This window comes from Hippopotamus amphibius, chromosome 9, assembly GCF_030028045.1.
Source record: "Hippopotamus amphibius kiboko isolate mHipAmp2 chromosome 9, mHipAmp2.hap2, whole genome shotgun sequence".
Taxonomy (NCBI): domain Eukaryota; kingdom Metazoa; phylum Chordata; class Mammalia; order Artiodactyla; family Hippopotamidae; genus Hippopotamus; species Hippopotamus amphibius.
Window position 1 is genome coordinate 124,091,887 of NC_080194.1, and position 18,847 is coordinate 124,110,733.

General features: G+C 53.7%; 2 protein-coding genes across 4 annotated transcripts in view; both read right to left on the reverse strand.

Annotated features, from left to right (window-relative positions):
- TRAP1 (TNF receptor associated protein 1) overlaps window positions 1-2,620 on the reverse strand; it is a 65,413-nt gene extending 62,793 nt beyond the window's left edge. Inside the window, exon 1 of one of the 2 annotated variants that reach the window (XM_057747291.1) lies at window positions 2,502-2,589. In XM_057747291.1, coding sequence (XP_057603274.1) covers window positions 2,502-2,577 — 76 coding nt within the window. In that variant the 5' untranslated portion in view covers window positions 2,578-2,589. Of the gene's footprint in view, window positions 1-2,501 lie in introns of both variants that reach the window. The other variant, XM_057747292.1, reaches the window with a different exon arrangement.
- An 8,062-nt stretch (window positions 2,621-10,682) lies between these two features.
- Window positions 10,683-18,847, reverse strand: part of CREBBP (CREB binding protein) — a 125,629-nt gene continuing 117,464 nt past the window's right edge. For both annotated transcript variants that reach the window (XM_057747476.1, XM_057747474.1), the window contains 3 exons: window positions 17,204-17,365; window positions 16,763-17,044; window positions 10,683-15,335 (listed from right to left, as the gene is read on the reverse strand). In XM_057747476.1, coding sequence (XP_057603459.1) covers window positions 13,209-15,335; window positions 16,763-17,044; window positions 17,204-17,365 — 2,571 coding nt within the window. In that variant the 3' untranslated portion in view covers window positions 10,683-13,208. The remainder of the gene's footprint in view (window positions 15,336-16,762; window positions 17,045-17,203; window positions 17,366-18,847) is intronic.

The following is an 18,847-nucleotide window of genomic DNA, read 5'->3' on the forward strand; positions in this document are numbered from 1 at the left end:
ATCAAGGCTGAGCAGAATGGTGTTTAAATCTCCTTTGTCCAGTTACAACCTGGTATTTGACGTCTGGGAGCGAGAACTGTTCATTTTCCTTCAGTGTTTACTCAACACCCTGTCTTCCCTCATTTTCATGCAGCTTGAAGCTGCATGCCAGGGGGTAACAAAACACTTGGGGATCTTTCTTTTGTCTTAGCTCTGATCAATTACTCAGCTAGTAACTAGTAAGGTCTTTGCTAAAATACTACATTTGGGTTGATATTCTGCAAATAGCACAGGTAACTCAGGCCCCGCATCCTAACCAAGTGTCCCACTGCCAAAGGCCAATCTGGTGCTTCTTGGACAGCGGGCCACACATCCCTCCTCTGTCCACATGCTCCTCTGGTGCTGGCCCTAAGCTCCAGGACCACCGTTTATATAGAGGGCACTGCCATTCAGGGTCTAAGCAGTGAACCATCGAAACCTTTGTCCTCATGTTAAATTAGCAACACCCACAGATGCTTTGCTGAGAGAGTGAAATCTGACCGGCAAGGGCTATTTCTTCCAGCCCGAAAACATCCCAGGAGCACCAGAAATTTGCCTTAATTCTTGTGAGGGTTGCAGCACAAGAAGTGGAAGGGCAGAAATTAAACAGCATGGGCCCCACAGTGAGAGCAAGAGGTAGGAGGCAAAATAAATCAACAAAATAATAAGAGTACTAAATGAGCATTTGCAGCCAACAGGGTGGGGCTCGTTTTTCCAGAACGACACAAATCTGCAGTGATTAAGCCCTACAACAGAGAAAGCTCACTCTTGTGACTTTTCTGGTGCTTGGAGCAGACTCCCCACCCCTCCTTTCCAAGGCAGAAAATTCCAGGAAAGGCTCCAGCTTACAGAGAACAGAAAAGTCGTAACATGTTAAACACCAACCAGTCCTACCGTGGCTGCCTCATGCTCTCGTTTTTTGCAATGTCAACCATGAAAATAAGAATGGTACAAAGAATGAATACAAACACACATGGTCAGAGTACCTCAGAACATGAATAAAGAGAAAAGAATCTTAACCTCCAGGGAGCAGGGAAGAAAAAATAAAGTTTGCTACAAAAACACAAGAATCAAACTGACGTGACTGCTCACCTTTAACAAAGATGCTATAAGACAACAGAACAATATTACTCTTTGAAGGAAAATTATTTTGACCTGGAATGCAATATCCAGCCAAACTACAAGTATGAAGTAAAAATAAAAATCTTTTTAGACATGGTGGGGCTTAGAAAATTTACAACCCATTGACTTTTTCCGCAAAACTAACGCAAGGATATACTCTGGTAAAACAGGAAATAAATCACAAAAGGAAGGAAGCACAATATAGGTGGTCTCATTCCCTGCTAATGGGAATATTAGTTGATAAAGCCTTTTTGGACAGCAACTTGGCAATATCAGCTAACATTTCAAATATGTACAGGCTCTAAACCATCAATTCTGAAACTCTAATTCCGTAATTCTAAAGAAATGCCATACATGGACTCAAAGATTAAATACTCGCCCAATCTACACAGCACAGTGACGACTCCCCCCCCCCCGCAAAAAAAATGGAATAAATGATACGTCCATAACATAGAATACTATTGCGGCCACTGTAAAGCCGTAAGCCCGTGCATACTGACAAGAAAAGATATGTAAGTCAATCTGAAGCTTTATAAAAAACCTGTAGCACATGTGTATACGGTTTAGGTCTTTTTACTTAAAAATAGTTAGACGTGCCTATTTCCACGTGTGTAACTGAGTGTTCAGAGCGGGGAAGCAACGCCAAGACGTTCACCCGTGGCTACTTCCGAGTGGGGAGTGAGAGCAGAGATTGTGGTCATTCTTTTTTTCAACGCTGATTTGAGCACCCACCAATTCCAGGCCCTGGGGATACGGCGGTCAACAACCCAGAGTCCACGAGCTGCACGAAGGCCCGGGGTGCCGGTTCTCTGGTCCGCTGCCGCGCGACTGGCCGAGTGGGCACCCAGGTGTATCGAATGAACGAGTGACCAAGTGGCTTATGCACTATTCGTGTATAAACCAACTTAGGGGAGGGGAAGAACAGAGCGCAACTAAGGAACTGAAATAATCACCCTGGTGAAGCCCCTTCCCAGCGCACACGTGCTCTTCGACTTCAACTCCCTGAAAATGCCTTCGGCTCCAACAACGAGGAGCTCGCGACCCCTCTGCCTCAACCCGGCCCAAGGAGCTCGCTGAGGAGAAGCCTCTGCTGCAGTCACGCGAGCCCGGGCTCAACCCCGTCACCTCCGGGGAACCCGGCAGCCCGGCGCGGGGCCAAGCCAGGTGACACCAGGACCACGGAGGGCTCAGCGTTCGCAGCTCGCGGCGCGTCGGGCCCGTAAACCTCACAGAAGCTCCCACGCCGCGAGAAAAGGGGCCGTCCCCACGCCTCCCACGGAGAAAAGGGTCTCGGGACCCCGGGGGCTCCGCGCGTCCCCGTCCGCGCTCGCTTTCCACCTGCCCTGCTCGGCCGCCCTCACCTGCCCGGGTGGCCGCCAGCGCCGGCGCCCGCAGGCGGCCGCCCCACAGCAGCAGCGTCCGCAGCTCGCGAGCCATGTCTGTTGTCCTGGGCGCCCAAAACAGCTACGCGCGCCGGGGGCGGGGCCGGGGCGGGGCCTTCGGGCGCGGCGCGGTGACGTCACGGCGCGCGCCGCGCTGCCTGGTCCGCTGCCTGCGCCGGCGGGTGGGCGGGGCCCGGCTAGGGCGCGGCCGGCCCGCGCGAGGACAGTCGGGCCTGCGGGGCGGGACCTCCGTGACCTTGTGTCGCGCTGTCAAGGGCGACGGCCGTGCGCGCTGGGCCGCCTGGGCACTCGCTAGCTGGGCTTCAGTTTGTGCAACCCAGAAATGGGGCAGACGTTCGCACCCACCGCGGAGGGTGTCAAAAGGCGTCGCCGGGGCAGAAGCAGTAAACATCTCGGGGGTCTTTGTAAATCCCCAGCCGCCGGTCCGGACCGCTGGAAGTCCAATCAAGACAGGCCAAATAGCTAAAAAGAGTAAGAGGGATAATTTCAGGCTTGGCTTGTCTACACCAAAACTTTGGAGCCAACGCCCGGCCGCAAAACGGGGCTTAATTCATCATTGCAATTCTCTCACCCTTCTGGAGGTAAGAGTCTGATTGGAGATTCGGACTGTCAACTTCCTTTCCCACAGAGAGTTCCAAACCACGTAAAATGCAGATTCATCGGCACCGCCTGAAGTGGGGCTCAGGCGGCCCCCGGATGATTTTGAGGCACACTGAAGACTCGCTGCCACGATCAAATAATTGCACACGAACAGGTTGCCTGAGATTGTGACAGGAGCCAGGAGAACATCCCCCAGTGGGGCCTGGATGTAGCCGGGGGCCATGGGAGGGTGTGTGACAGGGAACACTTGCAGGTGGAAGGTGTCAAGGATGATCACCAAGTTCCAGGCTTAGGGCACTGAGAAGGGGAATATAAAAGAGGTGGGCAGATTTGGATGGAAGAGCAGGAGTTCTCTCACCTGGAAGACTCCAGCAGCCTCCTAATTGGCCCCCCATTCTCTGCACAGCACCTGATCGTACACTCCTCAATCAGGGTCCTCCAGTGGTTACCCTGCACATAATTGATTCTAAACCCCTTCTGCCTCGGCCTCCAAGCCCTGAATAACCTGACCCCCACCTCACTACCTCCCTCCCCACACTCCAGAGACATGAGCTAGTCCCAGGCATAGTGTTCCCAGGATGCCGCTGAATTGAGGGGTCTCAGCCTCACATTTCATGTGTTGTTCACTCCACTCAGGAAATCATCTCTTTTGTAAGGGCTGACACATTGGTCTATGGGGCAATAGATCTAGCTTGGGGAGCCCTCTTGTTACAGGAAGAGGAAGTGGTATTTGACAAAGGGAGGAGGGAAACCTAGGCTTCAGTGAAGGGGGGGTTGGGGAGAGACATCTGCCAAGACAGGCAGGACCCAGGCTCTGTGGAGGGCGAACCTGTCAGGTTTCAGACACACCTACCGGGCTTTTGGTCCTCTCTTGGACTGTGGCCTTCAGGGACACACCCTCAGCCACAGATCTTTGTGATATTAGGTCCCCTAGTAGCCCAGGGAACTGTGGCTTTTTAAAGTGCCCAGGGATCCAAGCCAGTCTTGAGGGGTTCATAAGGAGATTTCAGACCCTATACAGACAAGGAAAATGGAAGAAGGGAAAGAATGAATAGATGCAGAAGTACTTGAGTTGAATTGATGGAGACTGTCAGGGAGCTGCTTAGGGGGAGCAGAGAGAGAAACAGGATGGGAAGGGGGGAGACCCCCTGGATCTCCCGACCACCACTGTGGCCACTGTGAGGCTGCCCATTCCTTTTGCAGAAGTCACTGCCTTCCCCTGGGGTAAGCTAAGGGCCATGAAAAATGTCCACTGCATTATTCACAATAGCCAGAAGGTAGAAGCAACCCAAGTGTCCATTGATAGATGAATGTATAAACAAAACATGGTATATACATACAATGGAATATTATTCAGGCTTAGAAAGGAAGGAAATTCTGACACATGATACAACATGGATGAACCTTGAGGACATCGTGCTGAGTAAAATAAGGCAGTCACAAAAAAAGACAGGTACTGTATGATTCCATTAACATGAGGTAGTTAGAGTAGTCAAATTCATAGAGACAGAAAGTAGCATGGTGGGTGCCAGGGGCTGAGGGAGGGGGACTAAGGAGTTAGTGTTTAATGGGGACAGAGTTTCTTTTCTTTTTTTTTAATAATTAATTTAATTTATTGGCTGCACTGGGTGTTCATTGCTGCACGTGGGCTTTCTGTAGTTGTGGAGATCAGGGGCTACCCTTCATTGCAGTGCACGGACTTCTCATTGTGGTGGCTTTTCTTGTTGCAGAGCACAGGCTCTAGGCACGCGGGCTTCAGTAGTTGTGGTGCACAGGCTCAACAGTTGTGGCTCGTGGGCTCTAGCGCACAGGCTCAGCAGTTGTGGCGCACGGGCCTAGTTGCTCCAAGGTACATGGGATCTTCCCGGACCAGGGCTCAAACCCGCGTCCCCTCCATTGGCAGGTGGATTTTTAACCACTGAGCCACCAGGGAAGCCAGGGACAGAGTTTCAGTTTTGCAAAATGAATAGAGTTCTGGAGAGGATGATGGTGATGGCTGCACAACAATATCAATGTATTTGATACACTTAAAAATTATTGAAATTTTGTGTATATTTTACCACAATTAAAAAAAAAATGCCTACTGCAAAGAAAAATCAAATTTGACTGCCTCCCTTTTTCTTCATTTCTTTGTTCAAAGCACCAGCTTCTGGGCGAGCTTCTCCCCTCATCAGCAACATCCTGGGAGCTCCCAGAAGAGGAAAGGCTCAAGGCTGTAGGATACTTCTTGGCCTGGAAAGGTCCCAGTGATGATGGGATTTTTTTCTCAATTTCATGGATCCTCTTATAAGGCAGATTCCTTTTTGTAGCTAGAAAATGGGAGTGGGGTGAGGAGAGAAACTCCCAGACAATCCTGCAGACCCCGGGTGTAGTCTGAAAGCTGTTCTGTAATTGTCTTAGTATTCAGGACTCAGGAGCAAGGGTTTCCTCCAGCAGAAACAGACCTGTACAGCCCCATCAGGGAGAAGGGCAGCCACAGCTTGGAGGCCTCTGACAGATGCCTCAGACACAGTACCTCTCCCTGGGTTTCTGAGGCACCAAAACATTCAAATTCAGAGAAGCACCAATGGCCTGATGGTACCTTGCATAGGGTTTTGTGCATTTCTTAAAGTCCTGTTCATCGTCTGCAGTACTTTCATGCCAACTCAGCATGGGTTGGAACTCAGAAACCTAGTATTTTGCTGATTTGCTTGACAACTATCTCAGTATGTTTGACAAATGTCAATTCTGTCAACTTCAGAGACCCGCTCAAGGCAGCATGGCTCCATCTGACCCCCACAGGCACACATGCTGATGGTGGGATTCAGCCAGAAGCAAGATATGTGGCCCTTCATGGAGGCAGGTGCAGCCACTTAGCAGGACCTGGCCTGGAACTCACTAGGACATTTCTGATTTCTGGATGACTCTGAAGCTTTTTCTACAAAGGGCTCATTCTACCTTGCCAGTGACCACTTTTAATCTTACCATCAAGTACACTGGGGGGACTTCCTAGATGGTGCAGTGGTTAAGAATCCAATGCAGGTAACACAGGTTTGAGCCCTGGGCTGGGAAGATCCCACATGCTGCGGAGCAACTAAGCCCATGAGCCATAACTATTGAGCCTGTGTGCCAGAACTACTGAAGCCTGCGCGCCTAGAGTCTGCGCTCCACAACAAGGGAAGCCACCACAATGAGGAGCCCATGCACCACAATGAAGAGTAGCCCCTGCTCGCTGCTCACTCGCCGTAACTAGGGAAAGCCCATGTGCAGCAACGAAGACCCAATGCATCCAATCAATCAATCAATCAATAATAATAACAATAAAAAGACACTGGGAATGTCACAGGCTGATTCCACAAACCCCCACACTTTGAGGGGTGAACAGACCTGGGTCTTCTCCCTTTTCATCCCCTACAGCACCAGCAGCCAGTCCGGGCCCCTCTATGGGGCTCCCTGGCCACCCACTAGGTGGGCGGCCCTTGGCAATCTCCTCTCCTGTGGGGCCCTTCTGCCGTGAACACTGCCAGTGCCCCTGCAGGAGGGGCCATCCTGGTGGGCTCCCAGCTCCCTGTTCAGCATGATGAACATAAGACAGGTGAATCTGGACAACTACAAAATATCACTGTCAGGGCCTCCTCTGAGTGACTGGCTTTAGGGAAGGCAGCAACCTCTACCCTTGCATTTCTTCCTGGAAACTTTCGCTGGGAAATACCACTGGGCGAACTAGCCCTGAGGGCATGTGTTGAAAGGTGCATTCTGTCCTGGCAAAGAGCTCAGATCACAGTTTTTTTCCCAGCCTTGGATGACATCATCTTAGGAATAAAAAATGTCCACCAAACCTCAAGTCTACCGCATCTATTGCTTACGAGAAAGAAGACAACTTGAGAATTAGTTTGCCCTGAGAAACTCCACAGGGTGAAAAGACCAGAGTTGCTGGTGTGCACATGCCTGGGCCAAGCTGATGGCCCTATACTTCCTGGAGCTGCCATTCTCACACGACGCTTGGAGGAAATGGAGAGGCTGCATGGGAGGCTTTGCCTGCTGGGAGGCCTCTTTGCCTACTTGGCATGGCTTCCTGGTGGCTGCAGGGTCCCCTCCTTCAATGCCTGCTCTGTGCTGGCAAGGCTTCCCTGGACTGGCTCTTTGCCTGGGCACACTGGGCCTCTACTCCAGACAGAGCCCTGCTCGGGTGGTGTCCTGAACAATACCTGATGTCAGGCCCCGGAAGGTGGTCAGCTTTTGCAAAGTTCTCCTCACAGAGACTGTGTCTCCTCAGGTGTGAAGAGGGTTCCCTCAGTCAGGATTCTCTGGTGCAACGGGGGATCGGAGGACAGGTAGAGATGCAGACTGTTGAGTATTTTCCCTGACTCCTAGGGTGGCCTCTCTTGGCCCAGGCACGGGGCGGAGGAGGTCGTGGTCCATCAGCATCACCGGGTCCTGTTTGAGTGATGAGTGCTATGCCTGCAGTTCAGGAAACTGGAGGGACAGACTTACCCTGGCATTTGCTCCCCAGGAGCCAAAGAACAGGCAGCAGCACGTTCACATGGCCTGGAGACTGGCTGGAGGGCCAGGCACCCCTCCTGCTTCTTTGTTCTCTTCACAATCCACATTTTTTACAAATGCACTTCATAGCCAGGATGTCTCCCTGCACCAAACAAAATGGTGGGGACGCCCTTTCCAGGTAACTTCGGGTTTTCAGCCCACTGGGCCTGCTCACAGTCTGGGTTCTGCCTGACTCCTGTCCTGTCCAGGGGACCTCCGCGAGAACCACTCGCCCAAACCCCTTCTCCCCACATACATGTTTTATCATGAACATTAAGACTAAGGCAGTTTCCCAGACAAGGTGGTTTGTTCTTGGTCCCATGCAGCCTGGCTACTCAAAGTGAATGAGGGCTGGCAGCAGCAGCCTTGCCTGGGAGCTTGTTATACACACAGAATCTCAGCACATCACTCCTGCCCTCAACCCCACTGCCCTCCGTTCTACAGAATCTGGATGTTGGCAAGATCGCAGCTAATCAATCCACATGCATGTTAAGCTTGAGAAGGAAGCACTGTCCCAAGGACTCGGCAGTGGAGCAGCCTGCCAGCCTCGGCCTGACAAAGAGATGCTTCATTTCCCACACAAACTGGGCACAGTGCACCTTCTTCCAGGATGTGCCTCTGCCGAATAAACTCCCCCAGGGCTGTGTGTCACTGCCCAGGAGCTGATCAATAAACACTTGCCGAGTGGACAGACTTGGTGCTTCTCCGAACATCAGCTGGAAGCAGCAGGTATGCATCAGGAGACCTGAAGCTGCTCGTTCCAGAGGGAAAGGGGCCTCGGCTCGGTGCCACTCACATCTTTCCTGCCACTTAATGACACTTGCTGCCCTTTTCCCACACGAGGACACCTGCTCCTCACCCAGGAAACCTCAGCTCAGAACTCAACTGTCTGGAGGGTGGGGAACCCGAGAGTCCCCTGTGCTCTTGTCCGAGGAAGCCTTGCTCTCACTGGTGACCCCAATTCTGGCTGCTGAGCTCCTGTCAGCTCTGAGTGCCTCTTGCACACACACCCCTCACCACCCCCACCACCCCCGCTTCCCTGCCCCTTTCTCTACAACTCCTGCCTTTGGGAGCATGCTGGCATCTGGTCCCCAAAGCTCTCCCTCCGTCAGTAGACATCACTCCCCGTGCAGCAGCGCAGGAAGCAATGCTCCCTCTTCTGTGGGCCCCTACCCTGTGAGGGGCCCTGGGTGGGCTCAGAGAGGACAAGGAAAGGTCCAGGCACAGGGAGCCCTGCACACCCTTCGCCATCCTTTCCAAGGGTGTCCTCTAGACATTTTCCTGAAGTACTTGTGGATGCAGGGTCCCCACCCTTGCTTGCAACATTCCCTAAACATCACCACCTCCCTTGAGGATCTGATATTGGATCCATATCATTGATATGCCTATATATCATTAAAAAAAATTTAGGGAATTCCCTGGTGTTCAGTGGTTAAAGACTCAGCACTTTCATTGCTGAAGGCGTAGGGTTCAATCTGATTGGGGAACTAAGAGCCCACCAGCCGTGTGGCATGGCCAAAAAAAAAAAAAAAAAGTTGAGGATTTCTTGTTGCTGGCCTAGAGCCGTGGGACCCATGATTGGACGATAAACCCCATTTCCATCACTAAGTGTCTAGGTGTCGGGTGGGAGGTGAGTTAGGGTCATTTACACCAGGAGCTGGAAGCTGTGGCCACTACAGCTGACCGACACTGTTAACATTCCTTCTCTGATGCCAAAGTGAGCCAGTAGGCACCAGACACAGGTTGAGTCCCACACAGTCCTTTGTAAGGACCTGGTTACCACATACCACTGCCATGTTCAGGAGGCTACGATGCGCTGCAATGCCCCTGTTTTGCCAGGGTGCCCCAAGGTGGGCTCAAGGGGAACCTGTGGAATAGGAGGGGAAGCAGGTGTGCTGGACAGTTTTCAGGACTGGAGAAAAAGCTCCTTTCAAACGAAAGGGGAGAGTCTGGCTGGGCCGGTGGCCCACATCCACCCTTGGTGCTCACGAATTCAGGCAAGTCGCTCCCTCTGTTCTCCCACCTTGTGGCTGGGCAGAGGGGTGGACACACGTTTAAAGAGCACTTGTTACCTAGCATCACTACCTTTCACCAAGACGGGAAGGCAGAGGAACTCGCTCACGGCCGAGGCGGAGGCCCTGGTGCCGGCACTGCCCCGACCTCACAGGCGCCTCAGGCCCACACTTGGTACAACCTGGTCTCCACTCTGAGGTCTCTTCCCGATCCCCTGACATCTGTACCACTTCCTTAACCTGTTCTAAGCTATCAGCACCCTTTGAATCAGTTTAGTGAAGTAATTTCAGCCATGTTATAGTCAGTGGATCCGAGTCCATCCTCCACGGAGAGTCGTGAGCTTGTTGAAAGCGCCATTTGCATCCTCAGCTCCTCACAAGAGTTCCTCCGCCTCATCTCTGTCAGGCTGGGTGCTACATTCACTTACGTTAGTATCTCATGACTGAACCGCTGTTTCCCTGGGAAAGTGCCGTGTGGTTTTATGATCCCAGGTGGACGCTGGCCCCAGCCCCTCCCACGGGCTCCTGTGTGTCCACCTGCTGAGGTGACACCGCCATAGCATCTACTTCCCAGCACTGGCCTTGGGTCAAGGACTTCCTGGCTTCCCCCCTGCCCTGCACCACCAACCGGCTGCCACCCATACTCAGGCTCCTTTCCTTTTTCAGGGTAGCTTATTTTCTTACGCAGTTCTAAAAGCACATTTTGGCTCAAATTAAATCTTTGGTTCCACTTTACAGCAATCAAAAGAAAGAGAAAGTTATATGTCTTCAGCCTGAGATCTTAGAAGCCTCTTCACCTTGTGTTACCCAGCCTTTGCAGCTGACTCCTGTTTTTAACACACCGAATTCTCAAAAACATAATCAAACACGCACTAGACAAAATCACCCAGCCCCTTTATCTTATGACTGGCTGCTAAGCTAATTCTAAGGGTTGTTAGCCAACTGGAACCATCTTTGAATCCAAGCAGTTTTACCAGCTTTTATTATAAACACCAGCACATTTCAAGTTTCCTATTTTTGATCACAAATATAGGACTTTTTTCTTCTCAAGTAGACAGCACGTGAGATACCGCATCAGGGTTTTCCAGCTCTTACAGAAACTTCCTCACGCCAAGTGCCAGGTTAGCATCCAGACCACATCCTCAGCCGCATCCTTTGGCAACAAGATTGCACAGGACTCCAAGGGGATGAGGTTGGTACAGAGTTTCGGATTCTGGGATGACCTGAAAGAGACTCCCACTGGCCAGGCTTAAGGGCTGCACATCAGGAGTGTGGGCCTGGAGCTGCTTCTCTGGGGCCCAGATGGCTCACACTTCTTGTCTGAACACAGCCTCAGCCCAGAGTTTTCCTGTCGGTGCAGAAGGCAACTGGGAAGAGGGTCATGGACGCGGGACTTGAGCACATTGACCAAGGATGCTGTGTGGCTGCGGAAGATCCAGCCTCACTTCCCTTTTGGGATGGGTGGGGATCGGGGTTGGTTGGTGATGAAGACTGGTGGTCTTAGTCTTACCTGGCTATATCTACGATATTAAAACAAGATTTGAAGCTCTGTGTTACAACTAATTTCTTAGAGAGTTTCCTCAAACTTAGATTCCCAATTCAAGTATCTTGAAAATATTTCTGTGAATACAGAGCCAAAAAGAAAGCTATTTGGGCCATGATTTCTAAGTTTAACATCACAACCCCTCAATCTAGACCACCCCTGGTTGGGGCACAAGGGAATGAGACAGGACTCTACTCGCCTGTGCCCTGTGAGGGAGTGCGCAGACCAAAGAATGATGTCAGCTCTCCTGATCGTGGTCCTCCTTGTAGATGTCTTTTTTACAGCATTCACGCTCACCCCCTCAGTAAGGGCCCCTGGAACTGGACTCAGAGAGGAAGAGTGGGACCAGGGGACTGAGTGCAAGCGTTGCTTCAAGCTGGAGGCCTCTTCTCATTCCAGCAGGACTGGTGACCAGGGTTCCACATGGTCCCCCCAGCAGCCCCCAGGGCAGCATCTCACTGTTTCTAGAGGAAGGTGGAGAAGGAAGGGCTGGAGCCGCATCTGCCAAACCCAGCATCAGAGGCTGTGGCAGCATCGTCCCCCACTGAACCAGGACTTAGGTGCAGGCCAGGAATCCCCTCCAGTCCCCAGAGCACCCTTTGCATCAATTCTGGGATTGGCACGTAGGAATGGGGGTGGGGTGGGGTAGCTAAGATAGGGAGTGGATGGGCAACAAAGTGCTGCCTCAGGCCCACTTGTGTCCCTGGCTCTGGCTGAGGTTCTTCCGTGAGCAGCAGCGGAGGACCTTCCAGGCCTTGGCTGGGCCTGGCTGCCACCCCCACAGCCACCAGGACCGTGGCCCCCGGCCCCCACCTCTCCTCTGTGAGCAAACAATCAGAACCATATCTTACAAAGAACAGACTCCAAAAATATATATAAATAAATAAAAACCTTAAACATTCTTACAGGGATCTTAAAGAACAGAATACATGTTAAAAACTTCAGTAATTTATATCAATTTTAAGCGGTACTTTATATACAATGGGGAAAAAAACACATGCATAGTCCAAATACAATGTTGAAAACAGCATTTTCATAACAAAAGAGCTGGAACACGAAGTGTTAACACCATGTACATGAATTCAAGGACCACCCTTTTTGTCTGTTGCACACAGTTTATTTAACAATATGATATAAGAAATGAGTTGGTACTTTACCGTTCTATACAGTGATTGAATCTTCTTGAATTTTCTTATTTATAGTAATTATAGCGCTTGCATGATTTACACTAGAATTGCTTTTCCTCATTTCAAGTTTCACACAGAAGAAAGAAAAGAAGGCTTCTTCTCTGTTAACATCAGCATGGCCTAAGAGAGTGATCGTCCCTATTTTTTGTCTAAAACCAGTTTTATCAGAGAAACAAAGCAACAATTTCTACATCTGCAAGACAAAAGTTTGGCTTAAGCCAGTATGTATAGATAGATGTGTGTGTGGGTGTGTACGTGTGTGTGCGCAGGAGCCAATTCCTATCATCCAGGGGTAATACTTGGAGACGCCCACAGAGTTCACTATAGAAAAAATCTTCCCGCAACATCAGAAAGTTACCGGGATACATTATAAGCTTGCATTATTTCAGGAATCAGTTTCTGAATATTATTTTTCTTCTCACTTTTAAACATAAATGTTTAAAGTCTTGAAAATACAAATAAAAAATATGAATATAATGAACTTGTTTTTCCCGTTAAAAAAAGGCATGAGTCACCAGCAATGACGACAAAAAGAATCCAAACAAAACCCCCCTCCCCCCAAAACAAAAAACAAAAACAAAAAAACAAAAACAAAAAGAGAGAGAGAGACCAGATATTTAAATCAACTGGTTTTTAACAAAAAAATATATTCTTTGTATTGTTTCTTTAAACAGCAATCTACCCTTCCATGGCTTGGAAGTAGCAGTTCCATCTAGGAATAAAAAGAGCCCAGATGCCTGGATTTCAGTACAAAAGGTCCAAGAACATGAAAGGGAAAAAAAAAAGTGATGCTCTCACAATGCTACAAACCCTCCACAAACTTTTCTAGGGTGTCTCCCGTGGTGTCGCCAACCAGGGACAGCTCACTGGACAATGCACTCCTGCTGGGGGTGTTCAGCTGGGGGAGCATTGCACTCTGTTCGGGGTTCCCCAAGTGTCCCTGATCTATGGAGCTGGCCATGGTGACTGCGAGTCCTGGGTGGGGGGAACCAGTCTGGGGCGAGACGTGGTGTGGTGAAGGCTGGGGCTGTATCCGTGGCGACGGGCTGGAATGTGGAGGCTGGGACTGGGGCCGCGGAGACTGGACAGGGGCTGGAGACCGCACCTGGCTACTGAGGGAGGTGGCCATCTGCTGGCCAGGAAGGTGCGAGGCCTGCGGCTGTCCTGAGAGCATGTGCTGCTGGGGGCTCATGGGGTTCGGCTGGCCCGGAGACCCGATCTGCTGCTTCATCTGCTGCTGCTGCAGAATCCGTTGCTGCAGGGCCTGCTGGATGTTGGGGGTGCTGTCTGCGCCCAGCCCAGGCTGCCCCATCTGGCTGAGCTGTCCCATCTGAGCCGCAATCTGGCCCATGGAGCTGCCCTGGATGGGGAGGTGCTGCTGCATCCGCTGCTGCTGCATGGCTGGGGGGTAGCCTCCGGGTCCCTGAGGCTGCTGGAACTGGCCGTGCCCCGCCATGCCGGTGCTGCCCTGCTGCTGCTGCTGCTGCTGCTGCTGCTGCTGCTGCTGCAGGAGCTGCCTTCGCAGCATCTCTCTGTATTGCGTGTTCATACTCGCCATGCTGGGGTTGTGCCCCGGGTTCATGATGTTCAGGGCCTGGCCCTGGGGGTTCAGGCCGCCCATCGCCTGCTGCTGTGGAGGCACGCCGGGCCGCGGCCCACCGGCTTGCATGGCGTTCAGGTTCTGCAGGCCGGGCTGCTGGTGCAGGCCGGGCTGGGGCTGCAGGCCAGGCTGGGCCTGGAGGCCAGGCTGGGGCTGCAGGCCAGGCTGACTGGCCACGTACTTGGCCGTGCGCTGTTTGATGAAAGCTGCCATCAGCTGAGGGTTGGACTTGAGAATGTTGAGCACCTGCTGCTGCTGCTGCGGGGAGCTGGGCGACTTCAGGGTCCGCAGCAGGTCCTGCAGGGCGCCGGGCGAGATGCTCCGGGGCGGCTGCACGCTGGGCATCCGCGGCCCAGCCACGGTGGGCTGGGCCTGCATGGACATCACGGGCCGGGGCATGCCTGGCATCGGCTGCTGCTGGGGGATGGGTGCCTGCTGCCACTGCCCAGGTGGCAGGCTGGGCACGACGGGCCCGCTAACCTGGCTGGGCCGGGGCACGTTCAGGCCCACGGGCGCCATCTGGCTCACAGGGGTCACCATGCCCGTGCGCCCTGGGGGCATGCCGTTGTTGATGTTCACCCGGTACAGGTGCTGTTGCTGCTGTGCCTCCCGCTCAATCTGCCGGGCCGCCTCCACTGCTGCGGGTGGGGGCTGGGCAGGGGGTGGCGGGGCTGGCACCTGGTTGGTGGGCTTCCCAGTGGACACTGTCGTGGGGGGCTGAGTCCGGGCCACACTGGGGAAGCCGGCTGGTGACATGTTCACAGGCGAGGGCTGGGGCTGGGCGGGGGGCTGCGGCGTCTGGGGCGTGCTGGGCTGCTGCGTGGGGGTCCCGGGCGGCGCTGAGGTAGGGGAAGGCAGGCTCTGCTGAGGCACGTTGCGGGTGTTCATGGTGGCCATCCGCCGGCGCATGAGCTGGGCCTGCTGCAGGCGGTGCTGGATCTGCTGCTGGCGGAGCTTGTGTTTGATGTTGAGGCAGAAGGGCACGGGGCACTTGTTTTCTTGGCAGTGTTTGGCGTGGTAGCAGCAGAGGGCAATGAGCTGCTTGCACACCGGGCAGCCGCCATTGGTCTTGCGCTTGCAGCCCTTGGTGTGCTGCACCACCCGCTTCATCTTCTGGCAGGATGGCAGCGAGCAGTTGGCATTGCGGCACTGGCAGGCGTGCACCAGGGACTGGATGCAGCGCTGGATGCTCAGACGCCGTGACTCCTGGGGGCTCTTGGACTGCGGCTCGCCCTGGCTGCTGCCCTCGTCATCCAGGCCCAGTCCCCACTTCACCATCTTGTGGGTGTGGCTCTTCGTATTGTAGCAGTTGATACAGAGGTCGTAGTCCTGTGGGGGAGGAAAGGGACAAGCTGGCGTCAGCACGCGGCCCCAACCACCAGCCCTCCAACCCTACCCTTGGCGAGGCTCACAGACACCAAACATGTCTGCCCCCCAAGAACTTTCACTCCTGGGAACACTCCACAGCTCAAAAGCTGCAGAGACCACTGCTCCATCTACTCGCATTCTTCCTGTCCCTCCCGACCTGCAGGTCCACCCCGTGTGTGGCTTCCTGAGCAACCAGAGGCTGGGGCCCCCCCATGCTCTGGGGCTGCTGTGGGTGCCTTCGGTACATCGCCACAGCTCTGCTGGGCAGCTCAGGGGTCCTGGGGCTGAGAGGCCTTCACCAGGAAGAAGGTCCTGGGCTTGCACCACAGCAACATAACCCCCCCTTCCCGCCCTGCCCCGAGTTTCAAAAGCTGCACCTGGAGACAGAGACCACAAAGCACTAGATCTGGAGAACAAGCCCTGTGGCCAGGACTGCTAACCTTCTCACGGCAAGAATGTGAAAATCTCTGCAGTGGGAAATGAAAGAGAGGACAAAAGGACCCCAGGGAGAGTGGCAGAGAGACAAGGGTGCTAGAGAAGTCCCCTCTGCCCCCAGAGAGCACAGAGCCCCTCTTGGGGAGCATGTGACTACGGGAACCATCTAGGGCACTGACACTGGCAAGGTGAGGAATGGGTGGGAGGGCAGTCTGACTATCTTGGGGGGGGGGGGGGGCCCAGGGTACATGACACCCCATGCAAGGGACCCATCTGTGCCAGGGACAGGCCGAGACCCCACAGAAGTTCCACCAGGACAAGGGAGGAGGGGTTCAAGACCCCTGACCAAAGGGACCCGCCTGACAATGGCAGGACATCTTGACCTCGTGGCAAACCCAGACCTGAGGGCACCAGAAGAGGAACCAGTCAGAATCCTGACAGAACCAAAGTACCGCTGTGCTCTCCTGTCTTCGTGCTCCCACCCTGCACCAAGAGGCCTATGCACGTGCCCGATACAGAGGTGGTGTTAATGAAACACAACGAATAAAATAACAAAATGCCTTATCCTGGAAAGGTCAGCACAAACGCTGCTTCCTTGGGGGAGCACACCAACTTCCCTCCATCCCCCAAAGACCAGGCCCCCTGCACCCTGGTCACATGTCGTCGGGACCAGGCTGCTCTGTGACGGGACGCTGGCCACTTCTTGCCCTGGAAGAAGCACGGGCACAGGGCGGGAACCCCACCAACATCAAGAGAAAGCCTCTCATTCATGAACCCCAAAACACAATCTCAAAACCAATGGTGGGCCAGTGGACAGATAAGCATTTGTCATCTGGTCATTTTCTCCCTGGAAAATGCGAACTAAGAGTTCCCCTGAAACACACAGCCCGAGAGCGCCATGGGCCTCGCCAGCTCCGCCAGTGGCTCTGTGTGGTCAGGAGCCATGCATTCACCTCACACACGGTGCAGTGCCAGCGCGTCTCCACGTGGTGCTTGCACTCGTTGCAGGTGTAGACAAAGCGGTCCTGGCCTTGGGTGTGTAGCTCCACCAGCATGCACAGCGTAGACCACTTGGAGCGCCGCAGAGATGAGAACTCCCAGTGCTTGTCCCGGGCCAGTGTGAGGAAGGCATCTCGCCCGTCCATGAGGTCACAGCTGAGCAGGGGGTCGGGGTCGACAATGGGGGGCAAGGTGTTGATGACGGGCCCGGCGTGGAGGTGGATCACAAAGAAGACCTGGGGGACAACAAGGAGGAGTGGAGTCAGCCCCAAGGAAAGAAGGACTGAATCTGACTCCTGCTGGTGGTGAACTGAGTTGGTGACAAGCCACCTGGTGTCACCTGGCCAGGCCTCCTCCCCCTGCACTTGGTCTGCCCCCACCCGACCCGCGCCCACCTCTTTGTGCTTCTCCATGGTGGCGTAGAGCTTCTGGGACAAGTCGTTGGACACGCTGGGCATACTGGGCTTCTTCTTGTTGGCTCGGCTGATGCTACTTTTATTCTTGTTGGTTTTCTTGTTGTTCTTTTTCTTGGCGTTCTTACTGTCGCCCTGGCTGCCCTGCAACAAGACTCAAAGCTGTCGGCCCTGCCCAGCTCCTGGCCGCAGGGGCTCCAGGGAGCCAGAGCTGAGGCAGGAGACCACTGAGCAGAGCCCAACCTGCCTGTGCACAGGCCGCACACAGCTGTCAACACTGCTGCCTTCAGAGGAAACCACTGAGGGGAAGGTGATGAGGATGGAAGCAGGGCCCAGACTCGGCCAGGACTAAATGGGTCCAGTGGTCACTAAACATAAAGCGAGCACTGCCTGTGCCACACCAGCCACACATCATGTTACCTCTGGAGGGAAGAACACATCTGGGATGCTAGTTGGGATCTAACAATTGAGGGGGTGGGAGCTGTTTCTCCTGGTCCTGCATTTTCTGCTGGCTGGAGGCAGGCACTCCTCCTCAACAGGCACACGGCTGGGGCTGCATCCCCCTCAGAGACCCTCTGTGGGAGCTCGGCTGACAGCACAATTCTCCTCCCAGCGCCCCCTGAGCCCCGGATGCTAGTGCTGACTCAGGCCACCTCCCATGCCCGGGTGTCCGGCAGAGGGACCTAGGTTCATAAATCGACTGTGGTCTTTCTCCCGCAGGCACTCCCAAGTTTCCACTGAAATCCAGCCCACCCCTCCAGGTTAGCTTGAGGGTGGGGCCTGCCGGCATCTCTCCAGTCCCTGGGGAGCAGCATCTCCAGCCCTACATCACCCGATGCTCCAGAGGATGACAGGTCCCGCCTCCAGGGAGGCCCAGCAAAAGGCAGGCAGAAAATGATGACCACAGCCCTCGAGCTCTCCTTGGGACCCACCTGTGACATGAATACTCATCGTTATCTGCATCCACATTTTCTCCATTTTGGAAGGGCCTAGGAATGCTGTCTTGCAAAAAGGACACACCCTAAAGCACAGGCTGCCTGGCACGAAGCAGCCATGCAGACATTCAACCCCAGATCCCCGGCTCTGGATGCCAGCTCCACATGCAGCCTGCACGGTTGGTAACAGGCATCTCGAGGTTAACACACCACAGTCAGTGTGTTCTTCCCCCCAGTGTGCTCTCCTTTCCTTCTTCCCCTCAGGGAGAGGCAGCAACATGACTCAGTTCTAAGGCCCCAGATTCAGCAGGCAGCCTCAATCCAGAGTCTCCCTCACGTGCCACAAAGATGCGCCCTAAGTTGTGGAGTTGTTACTCTCAAAACACATCATACTCTTCTCACTGCCGACAGCTACGAATCCAACTAAACCAACATCATCTCTTACCTGAACACGTGAAACACGGCACACTCACTCCCACCTCAGACTCTGACCCCCTCCTCCTTCCGCTAGAGGCTCCGTCCCCTGATCTCGTGGGCTCCTCTCACCAGTCAGTCTCTGCTCAGATGCCACCTCCCTAGACAGGCCCTCCATCTGCCCTCTTCCCTCGTGTCTGTTCTCCTGAGCTCCTATACCATCTCAGCGTACACCACACACTAGGACACACACCCCTTAAGGACAGGGATGGAGTTT